This window comes from Nestor notabilis, unplaced genomic scaffold (genome assembly GCF_000696875.1).
Source record: "Nestor notabilis isolate BGI_N333 unplaced genomic scaffold, ASM69687v1 scaffold6656, whole genome shotgun sequence".
Taxonomy (NCBI): domain Eukaryota; kingdom Metazoa; phylum Chordata; class Aves; order Psittaciformes; family Psittacidae; genus Nestor; species Nestor notabilis.
In genome coordinates this window covers 115,631-129,717 of record NW_009932396.1, presented here as the reverse complement: position 1 = coordinate 129,717, position 14,087 = coordinate 115,631, and the positions used below count along the sequence as shown (strand labels likewise).

Genomic DNA, 14,087 nt, shown 5'->3' with positions numbered 1-14,087 from the left:
TGTTAAACTAAAAAAGTACACACTGTGAGAGACACAGGGTAATAATCTCAAAATATGCAAAGTATGGCTTTAAAGGAAGGGGTTTAAATAAAAAACAAGCTCCTCTCAAAGTCTACGATAGCATAATAACTCATAGGCTTCAACTTCAGTAATGAAGATTCTATACATATAAGAAAACATTTTCTACTACTAAGGCTGAAAGACTAGAAGAGAAAAAAGCAGCAGAAATACATAGAGTTTGAACTGGTGATAGTTTCTAAAAAGCTTAGATAAGCATTGTGAAAGAATGCAATGCATATAATTGAACTTTCTTTGGAGTCAGAGAGTATGGAATGTCCTTTCTGTTTTCTATCACCTCCCAAGAAAACAGCTTTTGCCTGAACTGAACCAGTGATAGGATTGCCACCAAAGTAAATCTTAGTAAATACAAAGTAACTTCCCTTATTTATGAATTTAAAAGGAAAAGTCCGTAAGAATATTTTCAGACTTTTCAATTCAGAGTCTGTATTGTGGGCACTTTTCATTTCATCTTCATCCTTCATAAGAAAAGTAAAGGACTTTAGAAAAAATAAAAAAATAAGCTCAAGGAAAAATAACCTCTTTTTTTTACTAATAAAATAATCAAAGAGTAGTACACAAGCCACAGGAGAGCAATGAGATGAATTCTGTCAAACAGAACACATCATAAAATAAGTAAAAATATAGCTAAAGGAGGCTCAGTTTGCTATTTTATTCATTCATTTGTGATTTCTGACAAAGTCAAGTGAAACTTTTCAGAGAAGTCTTTGATAGGTATCCTTAAAAAAAAAAAAAAAAAAAGAAAAAGCTATACATTAAATGTGTAATAAGCAGAAAAACCCCTCAGCTCCTCTCTGGTTGCTACACAACATGCTGAGGTCAGCCGATAGTGTATAGAACTTCTTATCCCTAAAAAAGTCACTGGTTTAAGATCTCGGGGAGAAAAAAAAAATCTCTACTATTTTGCATTACAGTTATGTTTGTAACTGATATTTTGTAATAGTTTTGGTTTTCCTTAGCAACATTGCTACATTCCCAAGGGAGGTCACAAAAGATGCCAGTGCTGAGGAAACACAATGGATGAATAAGCACACTACAGTCAGGACATCCTGTCTGAAATGGAAATGAGTTGTAGTCCTCTCTGGGAAGTTGGTATGAAAGGCCCATAGGAAGCTGCCCTCAGTTTTCTCTTATCATCTCCTTTTAACACTGAGCTACAGAAGTTACATTTAGCATTACAGGGCAAAGCAAATGCAACAGCAAAGATAACAACTAAATAAATCAATGTATAAATAAAGTTCAAGGAAAATAACGTTGCTTTTTTACAAAACTTTCTGCAAGCAAAGAAGGAGTTTTATGGTACTTGGAACATAATGAAGAATGATTTAAAAAGTGTTTAAATGGACTCATTTTTCAAACATGCAAAGTCAGCTGAATTCTGCAGTTGATAACAGTTTTAACACAAGTAGGTGGAAGTCATGGGCGAAGTAAATGTACATTTATGAAATGGCTGGATTTGGGTCAAGCCCGAGTGCCAACTGTATACAAATAGAATTGTATTGAAAACTTTTTCATCTTCATAACATATGCAAGCACACAAAACCCTTCTGTAAAAAGTTATCACAAATCTAAAATCATTTAACCAATTACGTCAAGCTCAGATAACAATGTTCAAGTTAAACACAAGTTCTTTATTTAAAGTCAGGTCTTTGGTGGTTTTCTCTTTGTTTTTCTTGAACCATTTCACCCCTTTCTCTTTAGAGAATGTAGAATCTCATAGGCTGTGTTACAGAAATAAATACTTTGCAACTCCAGGAAATAGGTTCGCTGTGGAACATAGTTAACTGCTGCTAATAAGGAGCAGAACGCACATGGTAGCATCAATTTGACTCTGAAGGCAGGAATGGCATAATATAAGTATTTACCATATCCTGTCAGTATGATGGGAAAAAATTTCACATACCCTTGCTTTTTTCTTGACTCTGCTGTAGCAAACGTGTGGTTTAAAGTTATTTTCACACTTCTAAATAATGAATTGATTGGTGTAGCACTATGTGTTTCAAAGAATTTGGAAAATGGTTTTGACTATAAATGTCAGTTTAGTTAAGTCTTTAAAACATATCCTTTGCCTTTTGCATATAAAGTCAATTCAGGTGTTTCCCAGACAGAAGTACTTTCTTGAAACAAAAAAGAAAAAAGATTAGTTTTAACCTGTCTTCTCTTTCTTATATAAGCCTGTATAAGCAGGTATAAGTGTAAATTTGAGGTGTTGGTATGGCTCTGCTTAGTCCTTTAGAGGAATTGAGCACTCAACGCTACTGAAACACTACTTAGAAGCATAAAAGATAACTGAAGGCAAGTAACAATCTGCTCTTAATTTGTGATACTGCACTCCATAGAAACATGTGAGTTCAAGTGTACCACCATGGAAACAAGCTAGACCACTGTAAGGAGAGGCTGTCAAGCATTGGGAGCAAGGTTCTTCCCTTGCTCCCTCTTCCCATGCCTGTTCCTCTATCCCAGTCACACCCACTGTCCTCCCACCTGCCTTCTCCTTTCCTTCTCTAACTGAGCACCATCTGCTGCTTTCAGACGCCACCCATCTCCCAGCCCTGCTTTGGTCTTCCCAGACATCCTCTAGCTTCACACTATTACCTGGGCAACTGGTGGCTCTAAATGTGTGGAGAGGCCTAAAAGATCCTCTAGGGCCACAGGCAGTAGAGTAAGTCAGTGTCAATACCCTCCCTTGAGAGCTATGCTTCAGGAACCAGCCATGTCTGTGTACCCAACTGGAACAAACTTGGTTTGCTCTTCAGAGGAGTGTTCCTAATTATAAACCATCACACTCATGGTAAGACCATGTACTTATTATATATATATGTGTGTGTATATATATAAAAAATATATATAGTCATATACTTATATACACACATATATTTGTTAGTAAGGCAGATGGTATTTACTTGCTTATTTAAATTTAAATTCCATTATGGAACAAATATTAAGCACATTGGTAGGCTAGATATTGCTTACATTTGAATTTACTTTGGGGTTTAGGACTGTTTATCTATATATTTTGCCACAGATTTTAAATGACAAAAAGGGAAAACAGAAGCAGTAGATTAAATTGACACTTCTGAAACTCTGAAGTAGAATGCTTAGAAATTCATCACCAAAAAAGTAAACAAAGGTATACTTAAACCATAGCCATGAACCATTCTCACCATTTAAAAGAACTATTTCAAAAATACAAGTTACTTGTATAAACTTATAGTGAATTGAATAAATTGATAGATTTATTTTTCTTCCCTGCATATTCCAGTCAGACACACAGTTCATTAAGTATTTTAATGAACAAAAACCCCCAAATTATTTTTAATTCTTTCCTAATTTAATACAACTTGTGACTTCTTCTAGGACAGTACAGCCAAATGATGGGAAGACAATTAAAAAAGGAGTAGCAATTATAAAATAAGTGATTATGAATGCCTGAAAAAAATGTAGATCTCACTTTAGCACAGCATTTAAACCTAAGGGTACTTAATCAAGGCTTTAGGTCTACACTAAAATGACTGCAATTAAGAGTAGACTCACTCAGAACTAGTAAAGGCAGATATAAAATTAAGATGCTTGAGTGAAAATTTTTATTACTCATTCCTTAATTTTCTGATTATAATACAAAGCAAATTTCAACTGTTAACTCTTTTAGGATACTAGGCTACATGGTTTAAGGGACTGAATACTGACAACAAGACACGAGTTCCAATTCTAGCCTCAGCAGAGATACTGGCTCCTTCTACAGTCTTGAGCCCGTTACGTAATTTCTGAGACTTTCACTATTTATCTGTCCCATGGCATTATATCACACAGAGGTGTAAAAATATAAATATACATACGCACATAATTGATCAGCTAGATTACTTTGAAAGAGTAACCAAAAATGATTAACTTCTGTTATATTTACTTACCCTTTATTAAGTAACTGTCACACGATGTTAAAAGTAAATATAATTTACTAATTCATTGGAGTATTAAAGGAGAAAGCTGTCTTTCCCACCCACTCCTCTTCCTCTCCCACTTAATGGCCAGAGCTCTAGTCGGTACAGAGTCATGGGCAATTAACAGTCACCAGAATTTAAGAATTAGTTTCTCAGTGTTGCTTACGCAAAACAAAAAGCAAACCGCCCCTCCTGAATTACCTCATGTATACCTGCACAGTTAATTCCACCACAGAAAGAAGTAGTGTAACAGACATGGACTGAAGCATTCCCTCATGCCATTTAGAAATCTAATAGCCTGAAGTTACATTGTTCTGGTGAAGTGCTGTGAGAAGCTTGCAATATGCAGAGCTACACAAAGAACAGAATACCCTGAAGTCCTCAGTAAGTCACACAGAAACGTCAAGTTTAATGGGGTGGGAACGCAGTTGAAAGGGGAAAGAGTAGAAGTCCTGTAATATCAAAGAAACTAGCAGCCGTGAGATTACCACACACACCATTCATGCTCTGTGCTGGTAGAAGACTATCCATCTATTATGATCTTTTATCATAAAGAATCAGAGCTTCACAAAACAGCTTCAGCAGCAATGATAAGATGAAATCTGTTTAGTTTCTAGTATCAAAACAACTAGAAATGAAACACCACCTGTTCTTGCCCAAACCCAGCAGCCTCTCTCTCATCAGACAGGTATTTAAAAAGCTTTCCACTCTCTATCAAATGGCTTCCACTCAGTTTGGTGTTTCAGGCCTGAAGATAGACACACACACACACAAACCAACACACCTTATCTCCCTTAATCTCCCTTTCCCCATATCTTACACAATTATTTAGAAGGATAGCATAAGCTTGCTGTTCCCTTTTCTTCATAAATCCTTCCTGAGTTAGTAAAAAGATCAACAAAGAACCCTGACAAAAAAATTCTTGGCTACAAGAGATGATGTATCGAATCAGCAAACCAGGCAGTCAATCTCATACAAAATTGCGTACGGTCAAGAGATTTTTCAGGTATTTGCATATGCAGTTCTCAGTATGTGGGACTTTGGAATCCATTTCACGATTCATTAACATCATCCATATAAAGTTCTCAAAGTGTTTTTAATTACCTTAGTTCATAATTTCCCTAAAAGGCATGTGACATTTTCCCTATTTTGCAAGTAAGTGCATTCAGAGCAGAACTCGCCCTACATAACATGGGACCTACACCTCAGCTTGTAGCTTGAGTATCCCTTCATATTCAAGATTTATGTCTATTCAACATAGGCCAAAGAGTTTAAGGCATAATTCATGTGATCAAATGCAGACATAGTCTTTAGGAGAAGATAAATTCCCCAGACTCCCACAGCAGTACTGCATAACTCTCCAAGGAGAAGAAGTGGAGCCTGTTGTGGAGACATCCATACCTATTCAGATGAGAGCCACTTCTGTTCACATTCACATGATGCATTGCTGCCATTATAACACAAGCAACATCTACTCCTCCACCACAAACCTCTGATCTTTACATCTGTACCTTAACTATTAAACTGTCATGGTTTACTGAATTAGGATGGATGTTGTTTTATGTATGCCAGCAACTTGCCAGACAGCCTTTCCCATTTATTTGTTCGCTTCTTTGTGCTTCTGTTTCCATTTTCTCTTCTCTAAGTTGTTTTCAGGTGGGCAGCACTTACCAAGTGTCCCCTTGCCAAGCATTACTACACAACCTAGCATAATTCTGATCCATTTTGAGGATCAGTGCATATTAGCATAATGAAAACAAGTAGATACCAGTACTGAACAATCCTGTTCCAGCTAAATAAAACAAACTTTCATGCCCAGACAAGATTAGAAATTAGAATCTTTTCCTCTGCTCAAGCTCTCAAATATACCTAACTGAACCTGAAGAAAAATATATTATTTTTGTTAATGCTAGTTGGTATTAAAATCTAACTGTCCAGATGCATAATATGCCTAGTTTTTATCTCTAAATCTATCCTCCTGATTTGGCCCTTTATAATGATGAGAAATAAATGTTCCCAACAAACCTTGGATACAATCTCTGCAAGAAAAAATGTCACACAAATCACACTGTGTTTTTTAAATGAGAGATGTTATTTCATCTTCACAGCACTATGCATACAATAGAGGGACAGTAGAGAGAGTTAAACACTTACAGAAGGCAATTTGGACCTCGTATTGAGCTGAACTACTTTGCAAGTAATTCTGTCTCTAGTCACTTTGAAGATGACTACTTATCTTCATCCTTTATGCCGGGAATAAAAGCATGGCTCAATTAGCAGTCTCCGGTCAGGTGACCTGAATCTCTCTCCTTCTTTAACAGGGATTAATGTCTCCCTGTGTTAACAAGGACTTGCTGCCCTTCAGCAGTGTATGTTTTTTGCGTACCCTCCCCTCCTACATTGTTTTTTTTTGTCAATGCCATGGAAGACTGATAATCAAAGAAAATACAAGAATGATCTGTAAAATATACTATTGTTCAGTTAGAAAGTTGAGAAACATATTACAGAATATACAGAATAGGGCAATAGCTTTTGGTCACCAGCAGGAAACTGGAGCATTGCTTTATGTGAGCATGTAAATACAGATATCCATAAACTACATACTTGCCACTGCATTTCTCTATTTAAAAACAAAGACACCAGACAAGGGTTTAGGCTTTGAATCTTCTCTTCCTTGCCACAGAAACCAATATAATAAAAAGCACTGTCCCTGTTATGGTGGTTTGGGAGAAAAAAAAAAAAAAGGACAGAGAAAAAGAGAAACCAAAATAGACGATATTTCTGAAATTGCATAATGATACTATGTCTGGTTTTGGTGCTTTGAGCTCTTTTCTGTGTGGTGAGAAAGAAATGATTCCTTACAACCACAGTAATAAAAGCAGCTATCATACTTCTAGATTACTTCAGCACTATAATAACTCTCAAACCTTAGATAAGTATAGAGAAATAAAACTTACCTTAAAAATCAAATCCTTTTTCCCATAACGAAGCTCTTTCAGCTGGGCTTGGATCTTTTTTGACTGAAAATGAGAAACATAAAATCATACTTTTAAGGTCAGAAAAAAAGATAGCAAGTTCTGAAAACAGCAGAAATCAGCTTTAAAATGCAGAAAAATAACCAAAACCAACTGCTTTTTCAGGGTAGCAGGTCTAAACCAGGCAAAAGTGTCAAGAGAAATGTAAAATGGCACTCACCTAAAGCTCATACATGTGTTTGGACTACTGTGAATAGCTATGTGGATTACACATTTTCAACATGAGATGTTATTAATACTTTCCATGAAGCATAACTGAAGGCATCACTTTCAAAGTAAACAAGAGGGAAAAAGGTTCCATAGCATTGCACACGTTCTTTGTAATGACCAGGAACTTCCAGATGGTATCCAAAAGAACTAGGTTCTCAGTTTGTGACCATGTGCTCTAAAATAGGCATAGTTATGCTGATTTATATCAGTTTAGGATGATATTTATTTTAAATACTGTTACATTTATTCTTAAAATAATGATTTATACATTCTTTTACGTATTTATACAAAACAACACAGAAATAGGGCTTTTTTACACTATACCCAAATATCCAAGGAGCATTATTTCATCCTTTATCTACAAATCCTGTCAAAATAATAATATACTTTTTAAACAAAATCCAGAGTCTCAACTGATATTCAGTATGTTTTCTTTTATTAGTTAATGCCAAATATTTAGAGCTTCCTGGAATGGATTCCTCAATAAACATAGCATATTACAGAGAGCAGTATATGTTTCATAAATGAATTAGAGCTTTTGGGAAGATTTGATGTCTTTCCAATTGGTGCAGTCAAATTCAGTGACAGACTTCTGCGATGGCTGAACAGAATTTAAAGATAAAACTTTAGAACCCACTTCAAGTAGTTGAGAAGGAATGCCAAACTGGTTATCGCATTCCGTAAGATCCGAAACAAACAGCCAAGTTTAGTTCAGTTCGATTCTTACTTCTACAACTGTATTTGCTGTTATTTCATCTACAGAGCCATCTAGAAGTCATCTAGAGTTCAGCTAGCAGATACAATCAGTAGAGCTATGGAATATATTCCACATCAACTAAAGACCTCTGAGAAAACCTTACCCAACTTAAATTGTTCTAAGAGTTGTGCTTAAGAAAATATACAGTCTCTGTGACACAGCCAAAATGGCTATAGAGGGATCTAAGTGTTACAATTAAGGTATCACTCGTTTGCTCAATCACAAACCTGTGATGAAATTAAGAGTTACAGATCTAAATGTATTTAGTGTATAATTTAAGTGACTCAAAAGCACGCATGTGACCTGCCGTTCTTTGTGAAAAAATCTGGTTTAGGGGTTTTCTGCATTTCTAGGGGGAAGACTTAGAAAACTGACACCTTTTAGTGCAGTCAGTGGGATAAGGTCCTCATGAAACACAGGGCGATAGCAAACTCTAAACCAAAGCATCTGGGAGTATTTCCTCACACATATCCTTCTGTGTCCTGGAAAGCCTGAGGTTTGCACCACCCTCTCCAGGGCTCTGAATTCTCAGAGAAGAAAACCTAGCCCTGCCAGCTGTGCAGGAGCACAAGCATGCTCCCATCTATGCAGCTGGGCAGGGCTCATTACAACTGTTTGCATGCAGCCCCAGAGAGCAGAACAAACCAGGAGCTTCCTGGTAGGCAAATCTATTCATGAAGGCTATTTGATCTAATAACTAAAAGGATACTGATTTCACACAGTTGTTACGCATGGTGACTATACTACTTAATTAAATAGCAGAAAATACACTGTGTTCCTCTGGCTGACACCACCTAACTGGCAAAACAATGAGAGAAGGATGCTCCTGCAGTATCTTTGCTGGTTCTAATGGTGCTAACCTGCTTAAGAGTGACAAATGATGATTCATTTGATGGTCCATTGCCAGGATGATTCATAAAGCCTGAGACTCTGAAGGTTTAAAATACACTTACAATCCGCTGCCCTGAGGGTTAGGTAGCTTAGGTTTACTTTTCTGAAATTCTCTGACAGCCAGACTTGTCACACTACAGTAAATTTAATTTGAGGTTTTGCCCTTAGATTTGATGACATTTATGCAGCAAATATTGGAGACATAACCAGGCAAAAAACCTCCAAGTTAATCACCAAACATTGAAGACGTTATGCAGCTAGGAAAAACAAACTTGAAAAAAAGGGGGGAACAGAAAGCTACATTGCACACGCTGCCAATTTTTTAAGTAGTAAACAAGGGAAGGAAGTATGTTTGTAGCATGTACTGTGGCATGTTTGAAAGCAACAATGATGGGATAGGAAGATAACGTAGATTTTGACGAGCTACAAAAAAATACCCTAAACCCCTGTTATTTCCTACTATTGAGGATTGCTAAGTAACCGTGGCTGCAGATCTTCAGTTAGGCTAAATAGCTAATACAATAACTAGAAATCACTATTTTGACCTTATAGCATTGACTTTCAAGTTAAAAGGTAGACTCTGTAATGCAGAAAACACATTCAGTCATCATTATGAAAATTTTACCCAAGAAGTAAAGTGTTAAGTTTGTGTTTCATTCCGGCAAGGTGCAATGACTTTCACAGAAATTACAGATCCGAAAACCATGACTAAAGTCATGTACTCACGACATGTTTACTCATTAGTAAACCAGATTCGTATATAGTAGTATCTTCTTTCATGAAAAGTTAAATAGCTAAAGGGACTGCTCTCATGAATGCACTCACTGGTGGATTTATATATTAGCAAAAAAAGGACTTTTTGTATCATAGAATGTCTTTACTAGCTTGCTCCTCAGTAGAGAGAAAATTTCTTTCCCTTTTTTTCATGGTGACCCTTTTTCCTTGAAGTAATGAAACATTATAGGAATCAATAATAATAAATCTTTCCTGTCTCTTCATTAATTTCAAAATGCATTTAGCTATTCCTGTCTTAATCTAGGCATGGAGACCATGGAAAGGAAATCAGGTTTATATATGTTATAGGTGTATAATATACAGCTACAGAACTATATATACTTTTCGTTAGCATGACCAAACATTATTTTGTCTAAAACTTGACTTTGCAGCTTGTTAACACATTTCAGTTTCTTCTATTGAAGTCACAGAAATGAATTCAGATAAGAGCACTTTAGGAACACTCACTATACATGCAGAATACATAATCTATACTAGAACTTCAGTACAAAAGACTTTGATACAAGCTTCTTTTAGGTATGTTAGATTTAGAATAGAGAAGAACCTTCCTTACCTCTTCTGCATGAATACCACAAAGCTTGTTTCCTGATAAGAGCTTGGTTTTGAGGCTTTTGTTCTAAGAGGGAAAAAAAAAAATACAGTTTTATTACTGAGAGTTACTGAAATATTAAGGGACCAGTAAAACATACTGGTTTTATTTTATACATTGATAACACCTTTCAGTCACCAGCAAAGACACAGATAAGATACATGTATCATGGTACAATATCCTCTTTTACCGGATTCTATGATTCTATAACTTTGCAGTAAAACCTACTTTCAGGGGAACACCACTGCACATAGAAACCTAGCAATATAGCAACTGAAACAATTTAGATTGGATATGCTGAGGTAAAAAAGGAAAGAAAAACCCCTCTCGTTCTTTCCTGGTGTCAACTACATAACTCAATATAATTTTCAGTAAATCATTATATCAACTGAGTAATAGGGCCAAGATCTCACCAGTTGACCTTGATCACATTCATGGGGTCTTTTTGCTAAATATCCCATAGCATTTTTCCATCTCAACATGCTTTTTCATGTAGGAGTTTTAAATGTATTTCTTCTCATTTTCAGAGAAAAAAATAAACCTTGATACAATAAATTTTCAATAGTCTGGTAATTCTTCCTGCACTCCTCAATCATATTATTGCATAACTGACAGTGACACGTAAAGACTTCTCTTCAGTGAGAATATCTTTCAAAACTGTTCAGAAACATGAGTATTCAATAAGCAGATCTTCAATTGCTGGACATAATATACTGAACACTAAAAACAAATTAAAAGAACACCAAAACCAACCTCTCTCATATGCTACACTGCACTTCAGGAATAAGTAGTTATTGCTGAATAGCAGTAACTTTCTTGAACATTCTGCACAAGAACAAGCTGGCATTAGAGAAAAAAACGGTCATTCCATCCAGCTCAAATTGAGGTCCACATCCCACTGAAACTCTGGAAGCTTTATTTCCAAAATTAAAAGCTAGGAGGTTTTCTTGAAAAAAACCCTGTCTTATTAAAGCAAATGCAAAGAAACTAAAATTCCATTGAAACCTCCTTTGCACAATTCCAAAATAAAGAGAAGATACATCAAAATAAAAAGAACATCTTTTCAGATGTTTCAGTGTAACTATCTACTATGCACCAATACACACTGATGCAGAAACAATAAATCCTTTCCAGCTGTTTGACACAGGTACCCACAGTTCTTAATGCAGCAGAAAAGAACTGGGATGCTACTTTGAGGCAACCCAGATTCTACCTCAAGCATTTACAAAGGACTGAGTGTGTTTGGAGAGAGAAGAAATGTTGCTCTGCTAAGTCTCACACTCTTACTTTTTGTCTGCAATTTGAAAATGATGATGTAGCTCATCACAGAGCAGCACCTTATCGTATTAACCACTGTAGAAATACAGAACAAGACAACTGGCTCTGCACAAAGGGCATTAAGTAGCAGATACAAGATGAACAAAGATAAATCAAACAGAAACCAAAGAGATGAAGCACACCCAGCACAACTATTGCCCACCAGGGGTACATCTAAAGAGCTCTGTTGTACTGTGGTCACACAGTAGATGTGACCGGTTTCGCATAAAAGATCAGCATCACCTCTTGGGGTGATGGCCAAACACATGTGCCAAAGGCACTTTTTCATTAAAGAATTGCACTTAATTAATCCAGGAAGTCATGTCATCATGTTGTTCTGACCAACTACCTTAAGTATTCTCCTGTCCCCTTACAGCTTGGTGATGGTTGGTTTAGGTAAAAGACTCTACTCATATTTCAGATCCAAAGTAAGAATGAGCTGCAATCCTTGCATTTTTTACTCATTTATCTTCCTTTTGCCAAGCCCAAGCTGCTAGAAGAAATACTTCTATTGGTACATTAACAAGTAACTTCTACATGTGTTATTTTGAGAAGACGCTGCAGCACCCCAGAACACGAAGAACTGAATTCCTACCACCTCAACAGGACACAAATTTATTAGGTGGTTGCCACAATTTCCACATTTTGTGCCAAAGTAGCCTGGCAAAAGAATATAGTTAAAAGAATTCGTTCAGAACCAAAGCTTGATAAAAGTATTATAACTTAGGAGATGGACTCCATTTTGAAGGTTTAAGAGGATTTACCAATTCTGCTTCATTATCTATCCAGTCTATCAGCAACAAAACAAAAACCACAGTTACCAGAATGCAGGCAAAATAGTCATGATTTAATTAATCTTCACTTAACAAAGTGATAAATCAGAGCAAGCATTAAAGATTACAGTTATCGAGAGCATAGTAAGTAGGAGCTCGTCAGAGGTAGATGACGACTTCTTGCTTACAATTGGAGTGATTTAATATTATTTCAAAAGTCACATCAGTGTTAAAAATAGCTTTGCATCCTGATAAACAGTGGTAATTTTCTATAGCAAAATGTTAAATATACCAGTATAAACACATGAAGTGTAAGAGAGCCTGGCTTGATGGGAATTCCGAATTAAATGTGGAAAATGAAGTCTGATCAGATACATACTTTGTAAGTTTGCTAGAAAGGGACTACTAAAAACCAGATCAATCCATCAATGAAAATTTTAGGTTATAAACGTTTATTGAGTCATGACAGAATTCTGACTTCTAAGTTTTAGATAAGGGTTCAAGATGATGCTTCCTATTTTCCTACTAAGTATCCTTCAAAGAACAACAACAAAGAAGTTAAACTAACTAGAATTTTACAAAGTTTTTATTTCACATATTTCATTTCTTGATAAGTAGATTTATGGAAAAGATCTTTACATTTCAAGTTTAAAAAATAATAAAGTATAAAAGTTTAAGGAATGAATTAAGTATCTGTAAACATATCTTTAATAGCCTCTTAAAATTATACAGCATAATTATTTTAATTAGACATGGCCTTTTAGATTTAGAGAAAGGATACCATTATATTCAAACTAAATAGGTATTTTAATTTATTTTACTATCTCAGAAAACTTATAGCACAAACTGTTAGCTGGAGTGTTTGCATGCAAGCATAACATTCAGCCAAGTAACTGTAATAGCTTACGCTGAATTTACTAATTCTTTTAGCTCATTTTGTAGCAGTAGTTTCAGTGCACCCCTAAATTCAGGTGCAGCAAACTGCTGTCAGCAGTTGCCACATGGGCAAGAATCCTGTTGTCTCTTTCCATGCAGTCAGTTCTTACTGTCCTGGTACCCGCACTCAAGAAATATACCACATTGAAGTATAGTATCTATCCTGTGTCCTCAAAAAACATGAGAACTCTCAGTGACAACTAGTCAGATTTGTTAACATATTCCTCATAGGGCTTCCGTATTGAAAATAAAAAGCTTTTTTCCTCATTCCTAAACAGATTTTTCAGTTGGTGCCTGGGCAGGTTTTTTCCTTATGCTGACATAACATTCTCATTTTTTGTTTGGGTTCTGATATTATTCTGCTATTATTTTCAGTATGTGAGACCAGGCTTAACAGAAGCTGGATTCATTCTATGAATATCAACAGTAACCCTACATTTAGGTTGCCTAAAGATCTCCCACTGATATAAAAGCACATAGGAGAAGCTGTAGCATCATAGTTACTCTGCCATCATGCCTTTGGAACCTGCAAGAAAAAACCCACAACCTTGCTTGCTGGCTAGAGGCATACATATCCCTTTATATTCCTAACTTTGGAAAATAATCCTTCCATTTCTATCATTTGTTCTCCTGAATCAAAGGTCAGCAGCCGGCACCCATGTTTTTACAGAAGAAGCAATCCCTAACATGACGGACTGAGCATATCATCTCTCCAGAGAAGGCAGAGAGAAGGAAGTAAAATACAGAGGACTGTGCCTACCTTCACAT

The 14,087-nt window shown here is 36.0% G+C and overlaps 1 protein-coding gene across 1 annotated transcript in view; it reads right to left on the bottom strand.

Annotated features, from left to right (window-relative positions):
* Positions 1-14,087, bottom strand: part of LUZP2 (leucine zipper protein 2) — a gene marked incomplete at both ends in the record, with an annotated part of 70,920 nt that overhangs the window by 23,006 nt on the left and 33,827 nt on the right. Inside the window, 2 exons of the mRNA XM_010016372.1 lie at positions 6,974-7,036; positions 10,258-10,320. Of these exons, the coding sequence (XP_010014674.1) occupies positions 6,974-7,036; positions 10,258-10,320 (126 nt within the window). The remainder of the gene's footprint in view (positions 1-6,973; positions 7,037-10,257; positions 10,321-14,087) is intronic.